At 37.3% G+C, this 18,311-nt stretch overlaps 3 protein-coding genes and 1 long non-coding RNA gene across 6 annotated transcripts; 3 read left to right on the top strand and 1 right to left on the bottom strand.

The window, feature by feature from the left end:
• Window positions 1–3,462: 3,462 nt before the first annotated feature.
• On the bottom strand, window positions 3,463–5,062 carry LOC113322958 (peptidyl-prolyl cis-trans isomerase FKBP13, chloroplastic-like). The gene is made up of 5 exons (XM_026571166.1): window positions 4,632–5,062; window positions 4,399–4,491; window positions 4,165–4,225; window positions 3,984–4,052; window positions 3,463–3,876 (listed from the first exon to the last, which is right to left on the bottom strand). Exons 1-5 carry the CDS (start codon window positions 5,028–5,030, stop codon window positions 3,809–3,811), a joined length of 690 nt encoding a protein of 229 aa, XP_026426951.1. The 5' UTR covers window positions 5,031–5,062; the 3' UTR covers window positions 3,463–3,808.
• Window positions 5,063–5,243: 181 nt separating this feature from the next.
• Window positions 5,244–8,208, top strand: LOC113322952. Its single transcript, XR_003347369.1, has 3 exons — window positions 5,244–5,552; window positions 6,759–6,981; window positions 7,804–8,208. It is a non-coding gene; the product is annotated as an uncharacterized LOC113322952 (long non-coding RNA).
• Window positions 8,209–11,998: 3,790 nt separating this feature from the next.
• Window positions 11,999–12,737, top strand: LOC113322946 (protein METHYLENE BLUE SENSITIVITY 1-like). The gene has a single exon (XM_026571149.1). The coding sequence runs from the start codon at window positions 12,044–12,046 to the stop codon at window positions 12,362–12,364; it is 321 nt and encodes a 106-aa protein (XP_026426934.1). The 5' UTR covers window positions 11,999–12,043; the 3' UTR covers window positions 12,365–12,737.
• A 990-nt stretch (window positions 12,738–13,727) lies between these two features.
• Window positions 13,728–17,979, top strand: LOC113322932 (protein arv1 homolog). 3 transcript variants are annotated; one of them, XM_026571126.1, is made up of 11 exons: window positions 13,728–13,822; window positions 13,909–14,047; window positions 14,149–14,196; window positions 14,299–14,388; window positions 14,540–14,585; window positions 14,669–14,742; window positions 14,850–14,947; window positions 15,073–15,139; window positions 15,250–15,325; window positions 15,570–16,408; window positions 17,554–17,979. In XM_026571126.1, the coding sequence occupies exons 2-10, from the start codon at window positions 13,931–13,933 to the stop codon at window positions 15,659–15,661; spliced, it is 708 nt and encodes a 235-aa protein (XP_026426911.1). In that variant the 5' UTR covers window positions 13,728–13,822; window positions 13,909–13,930; the 3' UTR covers window positions 15,662–16,408; window positions 17,554–17,979. The 3 variants fall into 3 exon arrangements, with proteins under 3 accessions (XP_026426911.1, XP_026426915.1, XP_026426922.1); XM_026571130.1 differs by having other exon boundaries at window positions 13,740–13,822; window positions 13,899–14,047; XM_026571137.1 differs by having other exon boundaries at window positions 13,760–13,822; window positions 13,886–14,047.
• Window positions 17,980–18,311: the final 332 nt, after the last annotated feature.

Raw genomic sequence — 18,311 nt, 5'->3', positions numbered from 1 at the left:
CATCCTTATTCTGCTAGCATAGTTGCGAAAGTTTTCGTAAGAGAGATTGTTCGTCTTCATGGGATGCCAAGGAGTATTGTCAGTGATAGAGATGCGATATTCATGAGCAATTTTTGGACTGCATTTTTTTCTTTACAAGGTACACAACTATGCCGCTGTACAGCATACCATCCACAATCAGATGGTCAGACTGAAGTTATTAATTGTACTCTCGAGTGCTATTTGCGCTGCTTTGATGGTATGAAGCCAAAAGATTGGCTTAAATGGCTTCCTTGGGCTGAATGGTGGTATAACACAAGCTTTCATACTGCCATCCAAATGACTCCATGTGAAGCTTTGTATAGTAGGCCTCCTCCAACAATCTTATCGTATTTACCAGGATCTACAAGAATGCATGATGTTGATATTAATCTTCAGGCCAGAGATCACACTCTTAAACTTTTAAAGTCTCACTTGCATGAAGCTCAAGCTCGGATGAAGAAATATGTTGACTCTCATAGGACATAACGTAACTTTCAAGTTAATGATTGGGTTTATTTGCGACTTCAACCATATCGGCAAACAACTATTGCTAGTCAATCTTTTTCTAAGATCTCTCCTCGATTTTACGGACCATTTCGTGTTTTGGAGAAAATTGTAATTGTAGCTTATAAATTAGAGCTTCCTACAACCAGCCATATTCATTCTGTTTTCCATGTTCCTCAGTTGAAGAAGAAACTAGGAGCAGCTGTAGATGTTGGTGCTGTTTTACCAAATGTAATCGACTACGACGAATGGGAACCATCTACAGTTTTGCAACGCCGGATGTACAAGAAAGGTAATTAGGCTGGTACTTAATAGCTTGTGCAGTGAAAGAACCATCCTGCAGATGAAACAACTTGGGAAGATGCTGACGATTTTATTGCACGATTTTCAGAATATAAGACTTCAGGACAAGTCTGTTTTCCAGGAGGATGGGATGTTGTGACACCAACACTACGCCGTTAGTTTACTTCCTGCATTTAGCTTTATTAGTTTCCTATTATTAGTTCAACTATGTTTCATAGTTTAAACAGTTTAATAACTCTAAGTTATTTTCTTTTTACTCAAGGCTTTGAAGATATAAGTAGCCTGGTCGTAGTTTATTTGAACACAATTAATACAACTCAAGTTTTCTTAAACACTTTTTCATCTTAAGCTGGTGGCTAACCCCCAATTCAAAGGGTTTATCTTAGGGTTCTTGATTAGTTTGGTTATATTTTTCCTTGTGTTTGGTTTAGAAACCTAACATAAGCCTTAGGCGACTTGTGTTTTACAGTCCAATTAGTGGTCAGGGTATTTGGTAATACGGAGAAATACATATGTTTCAGCTACAAGGAAAAAAGGTAAAAGCAATCAACCCGTTTCCAAACTTCAATAATTTCACATGATGATTGGATAAAGTTGATAAATAATGGACAACCTTGGGAAGAAGCTGATGATTTGATCCAAATTCCAGAAGATGACTGTAATTACTTCAGTTGGTTTCAAAAGGTATGCAAGCTAAATATTGTTGTTCATCCACAAAACTTAGGTAGTGTTGACTTTCCAGCAATTGGCAATTTGCCACTTATAGATCTTCCATCCCAACCTCCACCACCGACGGGCGAAGCATATATATACTTACCTTAGTAGTCAAATGAGGTCGTCAAATATGCCTCAAATATCTTGGGAAGTCCAGACTTTATCACCAAGTGGAGATATTGTTACAGTTCCACTTACTAGTGAAGGTCTGCAGCAGAGCTATCCATACTATGGTGTGGTGGCATCTCAAGAAGAATTTCAGAACCAGTTAAACAATTTTTCGCTTTTTACCAATCAATTCTAGAATTTTCACTTGAGACAGATGCCGATACTGAGGGAGAGTATGAGTTATGAATTGCCTGAGACTCCATTAGGGTCAAGTTCTCAAATGCACGGTGATAGCAATGCAAGAAGTCGTAGAAGTGGAAGTCGTGGAGGTGATCGAAATGCAAGAAGTCGTGGAGGTCGTAAAAGTCGTCATCACACTCCAACTATGGTGGAAGAGACTATGGGGGAAGAGACTCAGCTACCACCAACATCAGCAAACGTGGAGAACGCGGAGATGGATTTCTAGTCTCCTATTGGTTTCATTCCCCCAAGGTTATGTATATACTCCCGGTGACGGCGTAAATATGAATGCATTTAGGCAATCCGTAACCAACAAGTTTAGCATTTCACCGATTTCAAGCACCTCCAATTCAACCATCTCCGGTACCATATCAAGGTTATGAATTACCTGATGCTACTCAACCACCATCTCAAAGTCCAAATAATGAGTTTTCACAAGATCAAACAGGCTTAGGGATCATATATTTGGTAATCTTTAGTTTGATAGATAAATAATATGAATTATGGTTTGTTTAAATCGTTAATGTAATTGCATTTTTGTTTGATAAATAATAATCTTCATTTAAAGTTTTCTATTTAAGTTAAAATTGAGAACTTAAAATTGATACATTAGATTAAATTAGGGAAACACTTTTAGGATTTCATAACAACTTGCATATCGGAACTGCTTTCCGTTGTCACGGAGCCACTTTGCACGACATCTTTGATCAATCTCCAGCAGGGTTTCACCACTTTTCATATTTCGAGTCTCTTCCCTTATCATACCAATATGCTTGTTAACATTCTTAGAAATTATGGAGAACCGAGCACTCAACACCATCGAATCACAATTGGTGAGGTTTGTTGTTTCTTCTTCAAATTTCAGTAAAACACGTCCCCAAAACGGAATAAACCGTAATGCGCCATCAACGATTGGATGATTAGTGAATAGAACATAATTCCTGCAGATGCATTCATCTTCTAACATGCTAAATTTGCGCTTCTGTGCAACTCTCAAACTATTTGCTCTTCTTATTTCATTTTACACACTAGCTCGAAGTTCAACTCTTTGATTTTCGGCTGCATGGTGCTCTTCTATGAATTGAGCCATAGACATGTTTTGAGCCATTGAAAAATCTAAGAAAATAGGAAGAAGGTGTGAGTTAAAATGGAAAAGGAATTTGGTATTTATAGGAGGAATATTTATGGCCATTGGATCAGATTCTACGTAGCGGTGTAGACTAGACCGGCCGGTTCTATAATAACCGCTGGCGGTGTAAAATACACCGAACGGTGTAGTCTTGACCGAGCGGTCGAGGCCAGTTTGCCAGCTCCATAGTGGGTGCAAAAATGGAAAACTCTTAAGTTTGCCATGCCCATAGGAAGCGGCCTTAGATTCAAGGTTTCACAATTCCAACAATACTAATTTTTCGTATACAGTTTAATTTCTACCAACACTTCAGTTTATAAAAATTGGTACCGCCAGTTCTCTAATAACATTATTTTGCTAAACCGATCTGGTAGATCCTAGTATTGGCAATAAGTGTTGACATGTATAATACATTCTTGTCATATTTCTGCAGCACATAGATAGAACAAAAATGACACATTTTTTCTCTTCTGTAGGCGGTATCTATCAAAATTCCCAGCCGAGCAACATGTACACCATACTTGGTTTTAGAAATCTCTGAACACATCACTAACGAATCTCATGGATAGCTGAACTAAAAGGAAAAGAATACTTAATTTGATAATTAATTGTAAATTTTGTTGTAGAAAACTTCTTTTTTATACATAGAAGGAGCAGATGGATGGAGTTATTGAGCTCGGAAAAATGAGCGAGCTCCTCCTAACTGCTTCGACTCGCTATGAGAATAGATAACTGCACGTTTGGTTCTTCAGTGGTGCTGAAGTGGCGTCTGAGACTTGAGATTCTGGATTACGCCTTGCCGATGAACTCAACATCGAACAAGAGTGTCGAATTCGGAGGTATTATACAATTGGTACCTGCAAAATCATACATATGAGTTAGTTGATTACCAGCAGCACTAGGACAACACCACCATCTAATCTAACATAAGTATTAGTAGTCGTAGGTTGTAGCTAGTACGTACCTCCTTTGCAGCCTGCACCTCTCATGCCGTATGCAAGGTCAGAAGGAAGCTTTAAGCTACGTTTACCCCCTTTACAAATTTTAACATTCAACAAAAATGAGTGACTAATTACTTACTCAGATTTCTAATTAAGAAGTAAGCCTTATATCGATAAAACATTTATAAACGTTTGTAGATCTACCTGGGAGCATGGGCGGAATTCCATCCCCGCCTAGAATTCCTTGATCCCATCCTTTAATCACCTGTAAGTTGGAGTAGCGCACATTATTCAAGTACATTAATTTACACACACCTGGATTAAAATGTAAGTTCATCTCATCACCAAATTAATGACTGGGATCGGGCACTGCAATTAGCTAGCTAGTGAGGATTATAGAGTACTAGTAGTTGATAAGAATAGCAGCACTAGTAGTACCTCACCAACGCCAACACGAAATGAAAGAGGCTTTCCGCGGTTGTAGCTGCTATCAAATACTTTGCCGTTCTCCAGTTTACCAACATAATGTGCCTGCATGCCACCAGCAGCAGTACCAATTCAATCATATCATCATTCATTTCGTTTCATTTATTCGATTCATAAAATTAGCTAGTGGCAGTGGATTGCATCTTCTTAAAATGTGTCGCATAAAGATTAAAAGACATAGATACCTTGATGAGTTGGCCTTTGGTAGGTTGAGGACCAACTCCGATTACTTTGTCATAATACCCAAGTCCTGATGGTGTCACCGTATAGTCAACGGTTGATGCTAATTCAGCTGCTTGTGAATTATGCGACTGCGAAAATAAGGTTGCAGCAGCCAAGTAGACACCAAAATTTGTAATCGCGTCTCTTCTACCACAACTACTTGTTATTTCCTTCACTGCTGCCTCTTTCTTTTGCTCTTGAGGTCGAGGAGAAATTGCAGAAACAGAAGAAGATCTAGTGGTGGAAGTAGTCTTAATTTGGTGGTGATTTCTAAAGGAAATCAATGATGAAATTGGCTGCTTAGTTGCAGTGGAGGATCCAAATGCAAAGGTGGTGGTTGTTGGTCTCGTGGCCATCATCATTTCTATCCTTCTCCTTATCCGATCTTTCTTTTCTTTAATTTCTTCTTGTAGACAGAGAAAATATCTAGCTAGCTGTTCAGATTCAGACGTCGTGTACCCAACTGGCCAATCCCGTCCGTTAAAAACAAAACGTGGAAATGAGGTGTAAAACGAGTGTTAGAATAATGTAAGTACATATATAGAGAGAGAGATGGATGGATACAGAAGAAGATACTAGAAGGAACTGACCACTTTACCAGAGAGAAAGAGGGAAATCATCCATCAAAGCTCAGAGCTCAGAGGAAGAAGAAGAGGATTTCGGAGATCGGCCGAGGGAGAATGTCACAGGCGCTGTGGGAGAAGAGTCCAGCATGGAGATGGTTAGTAACGCAGACTAAGGTTTCAAAACCATTCTTCTTCACCTTCGCAGCCGTATGCGGTGTTATACCTGGTGTCATCGGATTCTGTGTTATGCAGTTGACTAACTCATCTAACCCACAGCTCGAAGCTCAACTTCGTAAAAATGCTTCGCCCGATTCTCTGGTAATTCATCCATCCATCCTTTTTTACAATTACAATTTCTAATTTCGCATTCTACTTATTTGTGACCATGATTGATTGATTGTTGAATTTCATTCTCATCATTACAAGAATCACATACCTAATCACAGACTATTGTTAATGATTCATTTCATTGTCCAACACCCAGCACTTTGGATTTTGGATTTTGTTTCTTTTTTTGCCCTAACCTAAAACCTCAATTTTGCCCAAATTTGGGTTTAAGCCGAAAGGGAAAGGGCCACAGATTTTGCTCATATTGATATTACTAATTCCTGGACATTAGTGCACATACAAGAAGTTTTAGTTGTTACACACAAATTTATAAGTATTTGATTTCAACGTTTCTCAAGATCATCCTGTTGTGCGGACAGTGTTGGTGGATATGGATTTGATAAAATATGTCATATACAGATACAGACATATATTTTAGCTGGGAGTTTCACTGATCATGTGTTGACTTAAGTGGTTTTTCTTGTGGAATCTACTCATTCATCCTTCATTGCCCCTTTCAAGTAGTTTCAATAGTCTTGCATAAGATGTATAACAATCAACTCCTGTAAGAGTCCCATGTCGGTGTTAGAGCATACTTTTTTATTTTATTAAGCAGGTATGAGGTTAAAGCCATTTTCCTACCTTTATCATCCGACTACAAAGGTATCTAGTGCAGCTGTGAGCTGGTGTAATTCCAGATTTAAGCCCTCTACTTGATTTCTTTGAATGAGGCTATGCTGCTAAATTTCTGATCTCTTTCTGCTTGCATATTATCTCTCTCATCAGTTATCACCTATGAATATTAGTTGCATCGCACCCCTGCACCCATTGCCTTTGTACACAAATGAGCCTTTATCTTTTCTTTCTTTCTTTCTTTTTCCCTACTCTGAAGTTTGTTTCTCAAGTTTATACCCTTGGATTGTTCACTGTTGGATGTTGCTGGCTTTAGTCTTTATAAGCTTATAATTTAGGACATAATTGTTTCTTTCCTGTTCTTAGATCTGTACTTGGTTGAAATATATGGTAAACAAGGGTAATAGATAGTTTCAACTCAGTTATTCAACATACTGCTTTGCATTTGAAAATTTAAACTTCGTCATTGTACTAGAATTGTTTCCCTGATTCTGTGCTCTGAGAGCATGGCGTCCCTGATTGATCTAAAAGGTTGTTTTTCATTTCTTTGGAATTGTGGATCAGATGATGGGGAAAGTGAATCAGGAGAGACTTGCAGAATACCTTGGGGAGCTGCAGCGAAAGGAGAACACAAACGACCGGTACGTAGCTGCTTTAAAAGGAGAGACATTGACAAGGAATCCTTATGTTAGGATTCAACCCGTTCCAAAACCCTTGAGCAGCACCAGCACCAGCGTCAGCACTAAAGTTACTGATCAGAAGGAGAATAAGTAGTTGGAAGGTTGAGGTATGTATGGTGTGAATACGTATATGACTGCCAATTAAGGCATGCTTCATACATTATTTCTAAAAGTGACACAATCTTTTGTTGTATATGACTGCCAATTAAGGCTGATGAGGTTTCACAACATCTGATTTTCTTATTGTTAAGTATACAGTATGTTCTTTGTTTCACTTTTGTTCACAGTAGCTTAGTGATAGCGCTCATTAGCAGCCTAAGCCTTGTCAATATCAACTTGAACTTGGCATCCCATTTCACTAATACATTTGTGAGTGTAGCTACAAATCCCATACCCAGTAGATGCCCATGGATCGGGACTTTGACATTTTAGAAATGCATCAGATGAGGAAAGAAGATAAAATGCTGCAGTTGTAGACTTGCAGTTACTCCATGCTTTTAGGGAAAGTTTATAGTCTATTACATGCTGAAATAAAATTTGCTTCTCTTTATCACAAAGGTTAGCATACAATCCATTTTCAAAAAAAAAAATATCTCTCTAGTGATGTGGTTGCACTCATCTCAAACCAAGCTTCTCAAATTGATGAGCTAGGCGCGTAGAAGAAATTGCTTGCAGCATGTAAAACCCTAGTAAATGAAAAAGGATACTAGCTCTGCTTCAGAAAGTAGTACACGGAGCTTGTACAAGTGCTTGGTGATCTGTGTACTATTTTCTTGAGTAGAACTTGTATTCTTTTTTCATTTTCTAGGGTTTACACAGCGCAGACTTTTGTTGTCTATACTCCATACGAGTACTCGAATTTCTTTAAGATGTTGGCTCTCTACCTTCTGGTTCCGCTTTTCCTTAATGTGGCCCTTCTTGGATTGCAGGTGAAGATGTGAGTTGCTGTGTGGGTGACTGGATGAAGCTGAAAGCAATGTGGTAATTGCAGAACTGGGTTTGTGTGATGGTTTTTGTTACTTGCAAAGAAGATGATTCAAACTTTTTACTCACTTGCTGTGCTATGGTTGACTGCTAATTAAAGCTGCTGAAGTTACGCAGCATCTGATTTTAAGTATTGTCAAGTATACAGTATGTTCTTGTCGACGAGTGAAACTACAGTTGTTTATGTTCTTTTTAATGGAGTAATTTCTGAACTATAATTTGTGTTTGAAAATTTTAGTGTCTCTGGAGGAACTTTTCTTGATATATACACCACATTTCTTGTAAAATCTGAGTCTGGGTTTTGACAATTCCCTGTCATTTTATTTTGGAAAATTTCTTGTTTGGTCCTAGGCCCATATAGTTATTTATAGTAGGGTCCAACCGGAATTTTTTTTTATCCGGAGGTCCAAAATTAATTAAAACATGGAAATGTCCATAATGCCCATTACTACCAAACGTGTGTGTCTACACTGCTTACAAATTTGAGTACATATCTGGTACACTGCTTAAAAATTCGAGTACATATTTGCTACACTGCTTACAAATTTGAGTACATATCTGTCTGAGTACATATCTGTCGTACTGCTTACAAATCCGATTATATATCTGAATGCTTACAAATTCGAGTACATATTTGCTGCACTGCTTCCAGGTACAGATGCAGTAACGAGACCACTTATGTGAGCCATATCCATCATGAGAAAAGCCCCAACAGAATCTGCAATATTCAAGAAACATAGCAGGAAATGGAATTAGGTGTGCGTAATGGGTTAACTAGTCTGATTCTCTGATCACTAAGAATAACAACTGTTGACAATCAAAATATATGTGTATACCTTTCTCATTCGAGGATAATCGAAATCACGAGGATAAGCACTAGCACCAACAATGATGAGTTTTGGTCGAAAGAGGGTGGCAGTTTTCTCAAGCATATCATAATCAATAAGGCCTGCAAGTGAATTTGGTAATGAATGCAAATTATCAACGAATTATAAATGAACAACAATAGACCACATAGTCATTACACAATACAAGAATGCAGAGCAGCACCTGTTGATTCATCAAGACGGTAGGGCATCGATTCAAAATAAATCGAAGTCCCAGATACCCGTCTTTTAGGAGTCATAAATCCATGTGACAAGTGACCTCCATGAGGAAGATCCAGACCCTGTGCCAGTTACATGAACAAATCCCTTTGTTGACAAAGTGTCTCTAGCTCATCAATGTACTCATTGCCACCATAATACCTACATTGCAGAATGAAATGATCAAATGCATTTCAATACAAATACAGGGAAAAAATACAACATTAAGCACCATCTTTACCTTTTACCAGAAAGCCCTTCTGAATACTTGTTTGTGAGACAAGAACCCACAGCTTCCATCACTGCGCGAGATGTAAAATTCTCTGAAGCAATGAGCTCCAAGCTGTTAAACTGACGATTCTTCTCACTATCAATTATTGAACGTACTTCAGGGTCTGCCTAACTTGAGAAGGTAATCTATCCGCAGTAGTAGTAACCAACTTGGGAAAAAAAGTTGAAGAACCTTTAGTAAAAAGATTGGGTTGTTGTACAGCAGCACCCATTATTGCAGCTCCACTGTATGCCTGCATCTACTTCACTTCTCCTTAAACATAACAAAGAGCACTTTCTATCAGTATGTGATATATGTACTGAAGATTCATGAACTACAAATCAATAGTATGACAACAACAGGTGACAGATCTATGAAAAGTAAGAGAATCGAAAGACATATTACAGTATTTCACATATGTACTGAAGGGTAAGACTAAAAAAGGAGCAAAAACACAGCAAAGTCAGCAATCACATGCACTTTGACAGCAAAATGATGATGATTATAATAAATGTATGCATAGCAGTAGGTATTTGGATTGGAACACTCTGCATCAGACATGTTTTGAACCTGCAAATGTCACAAAGATGTAACAGTATTAAAATACAGTATTTCACATACGTACTGATGGGTCAAACTAAAAAAAGTGAGAGATCTATGCAAGAAACAGATTCTAAGAGCAGTTTCTATGAGTATGCCATATATGTACTGCAGATTCATGAACTACAAAATCAACTGCATGACAAAGAATAATTAAGAATCTAGGAGAAACAGCAGAATCAAGCACGTAATACGGTATTTCACATACGTACTGATGGGTCAAACTAAAAAAAGTGAAAGATCTATGCAAGAAACAGAATCCAAGAGCATAAACAATGAGTATGTCATATATGTACTGCTGGATAATGCGATCTGAAAGTGAAAACAAACCTGATTTTGAAAAGAAAACAGAAATATAATCAAATCGAACTAAAATAAGCTAAAAACTTAACAATCTAACCAAATAACTGAATAAATACGAACAAGATTCATAAAAAACAAACAGAACACAACCGATCTCCATGATCCAAAATTCAAATCTTATCATGATTCAAAAACTGTAGCAAAAACAATGAGTATGTCATATATGTACTGCTGGATAATACGATCTGAAAGTGAAAACAAAACTGATTTTGAAAAGAAAACAGAAAGATAATCAAATCGAAAGCTAAAATAAACTAAAAACTTAACAATCTAACCAAATAACTGAATAAAAACGAACAAGAATCATAAAAAAAAAACAGAACACAACCTATCTCCATTAAAATGTAGAAGAAAGAAGAAAACGAAAAGATTAAGCAACATACCTGTTAAAAATCGCAGAAGAAATCTTCAGAAACCCTAATCCCAAATCCAGAAGAAGAAAGAGAGCAGAATTTTCCCAAGAATAATCGGCTGAATTTTTTTTTAGAAATTTTGAAATAGACTGCTTTAATATATATAAGATTGGAAGGGTAGTTTAGGTATTTAGAAATTTCGTACAATTTGTCCCGCACGTGTACAGGACCTGGGCTTAAAAAATTTGGTCCATTTTCATGTTTTCTCTTAATTATGGACCTCTGATTAGTGGGCTTTAATGGGTGGACCTGCCACTAACTAAGAACAATATAATGGTACCTATTGGTAATTCCTACTTTTAAAAGTCTCATCATTTCATCCAAATGAATGATAGATTTAACACCTCCTCTCCTCCTGTCCTGCATCCCCATTTTACCGGACCACCACAAACAAACAACCAGAACGTGACTGGGTTTGGGCCTGAGCTTCGAGAGCATATGTAAAAAGAACCCAGTCCAGGGACATCAACATCAGCTGACAAAAGTTGTAATTTAGGACATAAAGTAAGGATAAAAGTGAGAATATGAACTTTATTTTAATCGAAGAAAACCTTCTTTATCTACCCCTCCCCTTCATCTCGATTAAACCCTAGATAGATAGAAAGACAGACAGCTGCAGATCAAAGCTAAGTTCGCTCATCAGGTCTGCCCTCTCTCTTTCTTCTTTTTCGATTTCTCTTTTTCTAATAATTGTTTCCTGTTTATTATTCTTCTGCTTCACATGAGATGATGATCTGAACCTATTTTTAATTGCAAAAAAAAAAAGATCCCCAAATTTCTTTTATTAAAAGAATCATGATAAGTTTTAGGTTTTCTTTCAATTGTTTTTATCGATTCTCTTGTGAAACATGAATACTGATATAGATTTGTTTGTGGAATTATGAGGCTGATATTATCCTGCTTTAATTTCAACAGATTTCTTTTGATTTTTGTTGATTTTTCTTGTATATTGTTTTGCTGTAAACTACTCTGCTCACTTTAATGAAGTCGATATGTTTGTAAAAATTCCGATTACCTATTACATATGTTGAATTGAGCTTGAGCTTGCTAGTATATCTCTTAATCTTTGGTTAATAGTTAGCATGGATGGAAAAGTATGTCTTTGATTTTTCTCATTAATTATATTGCTGTTAAATACTCTGCTTAATATTGTTATCCGGCTTTAATTCCAATAGAGAGAGATTTTTGTTTTTGTTTTTTGATTTTTCTCATTTTGCTGTAAACTACGCCCAAGTTGATGTGTTTGTAAAAATTCCAGATGTTGAATTGAGCCTGAGCTTGCAAGTATTTTTCTTAACATAGTAGCTGTTGTTATCTGGATCTTTGGTTAATCATTAGTATATGTTTGGATTTGGGGACTAGGGTTTCTAAGTAAAAATCATTGTTTGTTTTCATTGTTTGTTTTCAGGAAGGATTGTAAAGTGGTATTGTTTCAAGAACTAGGGTAGCAGACATGACAGGAAAGGCAAAGCCAAAGAAGCATACAGCTAAGGAGATCCAGGCTAAGCAGGATGCAGCTCTTACCAACAGGGGAGGCGGTAAAGCAGGACTAGTTGATCGTACTGGAGCAACTAAAGGTGGACATGCCAAGTATGAATGCCCTCACTGTAAAATCACTGCTCCTGATGTCAAAACTATGCAGATCCATCATGAATCTAGGCACCCCAAGATTCCTTTTGATGACACCAAGATCAGCAATTTGCACGCAACTATTGCTCCTACCATAGATCCAACTAAACCTCGTCCTGGTGTACGAGGCAGTCTCAAGAAGTAACGGATCTCCCAGAAGAAGAAGAAGAACAATGACCGCAACCCGCTCTTTATAAGTAGTTTTTGTCTATTGATCTTTTCCTGTCTTTAAAGACTTTAATGGATGTTATGTTTGAAATTTCTACTCTGTGCTTCCTCTCGATCCTATGAGAACCTTATCCTAAGTATAGGAGGAGAGAAAGTTCTTGAAGTCTGTCTGGTTATGTGTTTCTACTACTAAAGCTGCAAGGAGGTAAAAAAAAAATCCTGCTCTTTATGTGTTTCTTTTAGTTGTTATTGACTATAATACCTCCTGCAGTAAATATATCTACTACCTTGTTACTTCTGTTGCTTTCTTTTACATGAGAACTGGATACCCTTTCCATGTTTGCCTATCAATATCATCTTTGTTTCATACAATATCGGTGATTCTGTCTCTTGGTTTTCTAAGGATTCAATTTGAACATTGAAGATTATGTTCTGTAGTTGGAGATGCCAACCTTGCTCATTGATTGGGATCGCACTCTATGTTTTCTCGACTCTTGGTCATTTATTGAAGATTATGTTCTGTAGTTCTAGATACCTTCCTTGCTCATTGGTTGGGATTGCAGTCTTTGTTTTCTTGTCAAATATTTGCAGTCTATTGCTTGCCTAGTCACTGTATTGTCCTGGATAATAAGATAATTGTTCTGCTTTCTTGAAAAACAGACCTTTTGAAGATAAAAATTCAGCCTCTTACCACTTGCTTAGGAGATCTTTCTCAACATTTCTTTAGAGGCACATGTCCCCTCTAACCCACACCATACTTTTGTCAAACCTATACTGGTTGAATGATTTAGTGGTGAGAGAGGAATTGCCTGCAGTTAGAATTTGGTGGTAGGGCAAGTCCTTGTAGGACATGAGATACCTTTACTCAAGGTAGCAGTTATATAGGGTGAAGCTGAATTTACAAAACCCATAAAACTCAAATCCTGTTTCCACCATTTTTTTTTTTTTGAAGGTAGTTTCCACCACTTGTGTAAGGCTACATTTAAGCCAATTTATTCTTTAGTCCCATGTACTCCACTCCACAAGCCAAAAATAGTCTGATGGCCTTTTACACTAAGACCGCGTCGCCCAAATTATCTTTTCGCAAGCAATTTTATCGCACTGCATTAATTCAAAAAATTCACGCCAAATTGTTGAAGAAAAAAACACGAATTAGATAAGTATAAGACCTTTGAGGAGTTTCCTCCAGTTGAACAATCACATCCGCCATGTATACCGGTCAATGACCAGAGTTCCTCCAGTCGAACTATCACATCCGGCGATATAGTAGCGTGGGCCAATATTAGGCCCAAGTCCAACTCATGAAGTTCGGATCAACAGACAAACAGAACAAATCTAGGGCATGTGTTTGCTTTCCATAACTCAAATTCATTCACTCGAACAACGAGAGGAGAGGAGGGGGTTCCATCCGTGTTTTGGTATATCCATCTAGTAGGTGTGTAAATGTAAATTAGTTTGAATTAATAACTTATTCAGTTTCTTCATCACCATCTAGCAGTTGATTATTTCAGGTATTTGCAGATATTGTAATCGGATTGGGAGAATGGAGGAGGAGAAAGATGAGTCTGGGAGGATGATGTTCAGATGCATTCATTGTGGTTGTAAGATTAAATTGTTGTTTATTCAATACTCACCTGGAAATATTCGGTTGATGAAATGTGTAAGCCAACTACATCTCTTCTCAATCTTTTGAGTTTTTTTTTTTTTTTTGTAATTCACTGCTGTTATGTAATAATTCTCTCGGGCTCTCTTATTTACTAGGGGAATTGCAAAGTAGTAGCTGACGAGTACATCGAATGTGAGATCATGGTAAATGAACACCTGAACTACCTTATGTTTCCTTAGTGTTAATTGCCATCTCTTGGGAACTTCATTTACTAACATTTTGGAAATGCAACTATCTGTGTGCAGATTCTACTCATTGATTTGGTCATGCACAAAACCAAAGCTTATAGGCACTTGCTGCTTAATGCACCTACTCTTCACCCTGTTGATTTCAGGGTATGTAAAAATCTTTGTTTCCTTTATGTGTTGATTGAATGTACTTTGAGTTAAGAAATTTCAGCAATGCGCTCTACCCACTAGATGTATACAAGCGCTTGATTTTTACTCTAGCACTTGCAAAAGCTCACTTCTCACTACCATGTTGCAGGGCATATTGTGGAAGTCCGCCATCCTTTATCTTCTTTTAGATGGATGTACGTTTTCTCCAAAAATAACATTCTTAAATTTTAATTTCTGAGATACTGATGCAGTTTTTTTTTCTTCTTATTGACTTAAGACAGGAATTTTCTTTTGAAGGAAGATTCGAGTCTGTCTTTCAACTCTATTTCATCTTCTTTGATATGTGTAAAGGTTTGTTCATTTTGTTTTGAGACCTGCTGGTTAAACATGATTTTTTTCTTACCACTGAGTCGGACTGTTTCTGCTATAAAAATGTTGGTTTTGTATGTTTATCACAGATGCTGATAGATGTCCTCCTGGTAAACTTTGTCTTCTTTTGTGTTCTATTTCTTGTGGCTACAAGGATTCTTCAAACCGCATCTGCTGGAGCTACCAGGTGAACTAGTTTTAGTTCCGTTAGCAAATGGTTTTACTTGTGCAATTTTTAAGCATAGTGCTGAGCTCGCAAATCAACTGATCTGTTTTATATACTCCCTGCTTGTCATTGTTTGACACTTGCAGGTACATAGACATATCTCTGGCTATCTTCGCTTCTAGCTACATGAGGATTTTTCTCGTAGCCACGATGGTATAAAATTTATGCAGTTTCTAGAACAGTAATGAAAAACATAATTGTTCATCGTCGACATTTTGTGTGATTTGCTATCTAATATTTTTGGTGTCATGTTTTTCCGACAGGTTTGGGACTTCCCTTCGTCAGTGCTTTACATCATTGATATGTTTGTCTTATCCTCAAATGTTGTGGCTTTAAAAGGTTAGAAACAAACATAATTTTTATTCTTCCAGAACACACTGAAATCACTTACATTTAAATGACGTACATTGGTACCTTTCTTGTAATTCGTAACTGTTCTCAAATGTTCCTACAAAGACTAAACTGGCATCACCAAAGGATTTGTATCTGCAGTGCAACAGTTCAGTTTTGTTGTTATTATCATCATACTTTATACATCTATATGTTGTGATGATGGTGATGAGACATGTTTTTGTGTGCGCAGTTGTGACCGAATCGAGAATGAGCAGATGTATATGGGTATGTTGTAGTGCTCATGCTGTGAAGTTCTTGGCCAGCTTTATGATGGGTGGATGACCGGTATTTCTTCTTCATCTATCTAGCATGGCAAAGAAAATCCCTTTCACAAGTATTCTAGGCATTTGCATTTAGTGCATCGTTGCTTCTTCTAAGGGAAGCATTGCAGCATCTAAATGTCAGCATTTTTTTGGGCTTTCCCTTTATCTCTAGAAAAGGAAATAGGTCAGCTGAATGCAGGAGCAACTACAATAGACCGAAACAATGCCTAATTTCATTTCTTCAAGTTTAATTCTAGTGATAATATTGTTTCTTTTAATTGTTTTCAATCTTTAGTTAACTCTGTAAGAGAGGTTGAAGAAACAACTTCGTTACGTGCAGTAAATACTGTCTTCACATGGTGAAAGAATATTGTCTTTTAATTGTTTTCAACTTTGTCACATCTCAATGTCCTGTAATATCCTTACAAGTTACAATCCAAAATACTGTTATGGATAATCTTTATTACGTGCTCGCTCCTATGAACATGATTAGATGATTTATCAACTTGTTGTTATGATGATGTTTTAAAATTGTCGGAGAAGTGGATACAACCTTTCTTCTGTCTAAAGCAACTGTACATTCCAACTCAAAAGGTACTCCTGCTCAACTCCAACTTTGTGTTCACTAATTCTTTCTGACTTGAGTGTCGGAGTCTCTTTTTTTGTTTGTGCAGGTCTCCAGTTCAATAAACTTAAATGTTACAACCATCTTGATTCTTGATCTTGGCATTATATCTTCAACCATTCTTGTCGTGAAGAGTGTCAGGTAGTTCCTTTTCTCCCTTACAAGTAGGAGTTACGGTCCTTCAGTAGACAATATATAGGTCAAACTACTGATTAATACAAAAATAAAGCATCTAGCTGAAATTTATCTGCTCATGCTCATTTATGCATGATGTTTATCTTGATTCTTTGGCCATAATGATTGTGGCCATCTTAAGAAAGCAGAAATGTTTTAGTTCTTTAGATTGAGCTGTTGAACCATTTGTTGTAGGTTGCGGTTAGCTATTTTACTCTAGTTACTGTTTAAGGATGTCTAATTGGAAGCCGCGTTGCTGCACATACTAGGAATATACTCAGAGATTCAGTATATTAGTTTGTGCCTTTGTATATAATCTAAAACAAGTGTTGTTAACTCATTCATGTTGGTAAGAGTCTTACAATTAAAATTTGGCTGTCTTTTATTTTCCGGTAGGATTCCTTTGCTCTGACATACTTTCAATGGATTGTATGTTTCTTATTACTCTCGCTGTTTCCAGTAGGGGTGTAGTATGGTAATTGTTCATTCAATGTGTAATTTTTTAAGTGTGATGTGTGGTTAGGATTTGGGAGTGCTATGATGTATATAGTTTGTCGTGATAGAAGTTGGTAAGGAGAAGCAGAAGCCCTTCACAGGCCATTACTCTAACACTTGGAAAAGCTCACTTCTCACGCTGCCCTGCAGGGTATATTGTGGATGTCAGCCATCCATCTTCCAGGAATTCAACTGTTTTGAACCCCCCCCCCCCCCCCCCCCCCCCCCCCCCCCCCCCCCCCCCCCCCCCCCGTATGTAGCGTGTTAGCTTAGTGGGAGCAGTTTGTCCAAATCCAGATCCAGACTGCCTTTGATTGACGGAAACTGCGCATTTACTATTAGAGCTACTTGCCTAAGTTTATTGGCCGTTTTAAATGAATATCCTTCTCCATGTGCAAGTTTCTGTTTGTATCTGCTGCTACTACTAGTGCCCTTCTAGAATTCTAGTGATCAGTAGGTTTATGTAAAGTAATGGTCGTTTCAATTTTCTTAAAGATCAACCATAATCCTGCTTCTGATGCTAATTATCTTCCAAGAAGTTATATGATTATTATTTCTCTTCGATTTAAGTTTTATTAGACTAATTCTTTTTGTTTGTTTTAATTTTTGGAGTGCAGTACTGAATGATGACAAGAAACTAGTTAATCTGCCTGTGGGTGGGGACGACATCAATCAACTTCAAACATCAATGAATCTCTCGACTCTCAACTCTCAAGCTCTATCTCTTTCTTTAATGGTCAGGATAGGATGTGCAAGGCTGAATATCCCAGCGAAACTTGAAATGCCACTGAGATTGAATTACTAAGAAGAGATGTTCAAATAATCATCAGTAAATTCAAGGCCCATTTATCTAATACAATCTTGGTGATTTTTGAGGCCAGATGCTTGATAATATAGTAGAAATTCGTCTTTAGTCTATGAGAATTTTCCTTGTCAGTTGCTTGCCTGTCACTGTAATGTTCTGAATGAGATGTATTGCTTGGAGAAATGTAATGCTGAAACATGAACCTTTCAAGTTAAAAATCCTGGCGTTTTTAGGGGCCACTCAAGAGGATTTAGGGGCCAACAATAAAACAAAAAAGGTCACCCAAAGGGAAAATGTAGCCAGCCCTTATCTCGCGTAATTCGTGATGGCGAAATTATCCTTATATATTCGGAGGATATGATAACATTGTTACCCTCCGAATACAATCGGAAGCCAAAATATTTCCCATACTTCCGATTGTAATCGGTGCAGTATTTCTTGGTTCGTGTTTTGGATTCAGCGTTAATCGGGAGTTAAATGTATTACAAAACCTACCGATTATAAGTTGCCGCAAATTCAAATTTTGAAAGCTACCATAATCGGTAGATATGCTAAATCCAATACCTACCG

Source organism: Papaver somniferum, chromosome 1 (assembly GCF_003573695.1).
Source record: "Papaver somniferum cultivar HN1 chromosome 1, ASM357369v1, whole genome shotgun sequence".
In the NCBI taxonomy this organism is placed as follows: Eukaryota; Viridiplantae; Streptophyta; class Magnoliopsida; order Ranunculales; family Papaveraceae; genus Papaver; species Papaver somniferum.
Note: the sequence above shows the minus strand (reverse complement) of the source record. Positions and strands in the feature narration are given on the sequence as shown.

Coding starts and splice junctions, on each gene's coding strand:
- LOC113322958 (XM_026571166.1), bottom strand. CDS start 5,030: ATGATGATGGCCACGAGACCAACAACCACCACCTTTGCATTTGGATCC. Junction 4,053..4,164: donor AATTCCGCCCATGCTCCCAG/GTAGATCTACAA, acceptor AAATTTGTAAAG/GGGGTAAACGTAGCTTAAAG. Junction 3,877..3,983: donor AGGTGCAGGCTGCAAAGGAG/GTACGTACTAGC, acceptor ATGATTTTGCAG/GTACCAATTGTATAATACCT.
- LOC113322946 (XM_026571149.1), top strand. CDS start 12,044: ATGACAGGAAAGGCAAAGCCAAAGAAGCATACAGCTAAGGAGATCCAG.
- LOC113322932 (XM_026571126.1), top strand. CDS start 13,931: ATGGAGGAGGAGAAAGATGAGTCTGGGAGGATGATGTTCAGATGCATT. Junction 14,586..14,668: donor TTATCTTCTTTTAGATGGAT/GTACGTTTTCTC, acceptor TATTGACTTAAG/ACAGGAATTTTCTTTTGAAG. Junction 15,326..15,569: donor AAATGTTGTGGCTTTAAAAG/GTTAGAAACAAA, acceptor TTGTGTGCGCAG/TTGTGACCGAATCGAGAATG.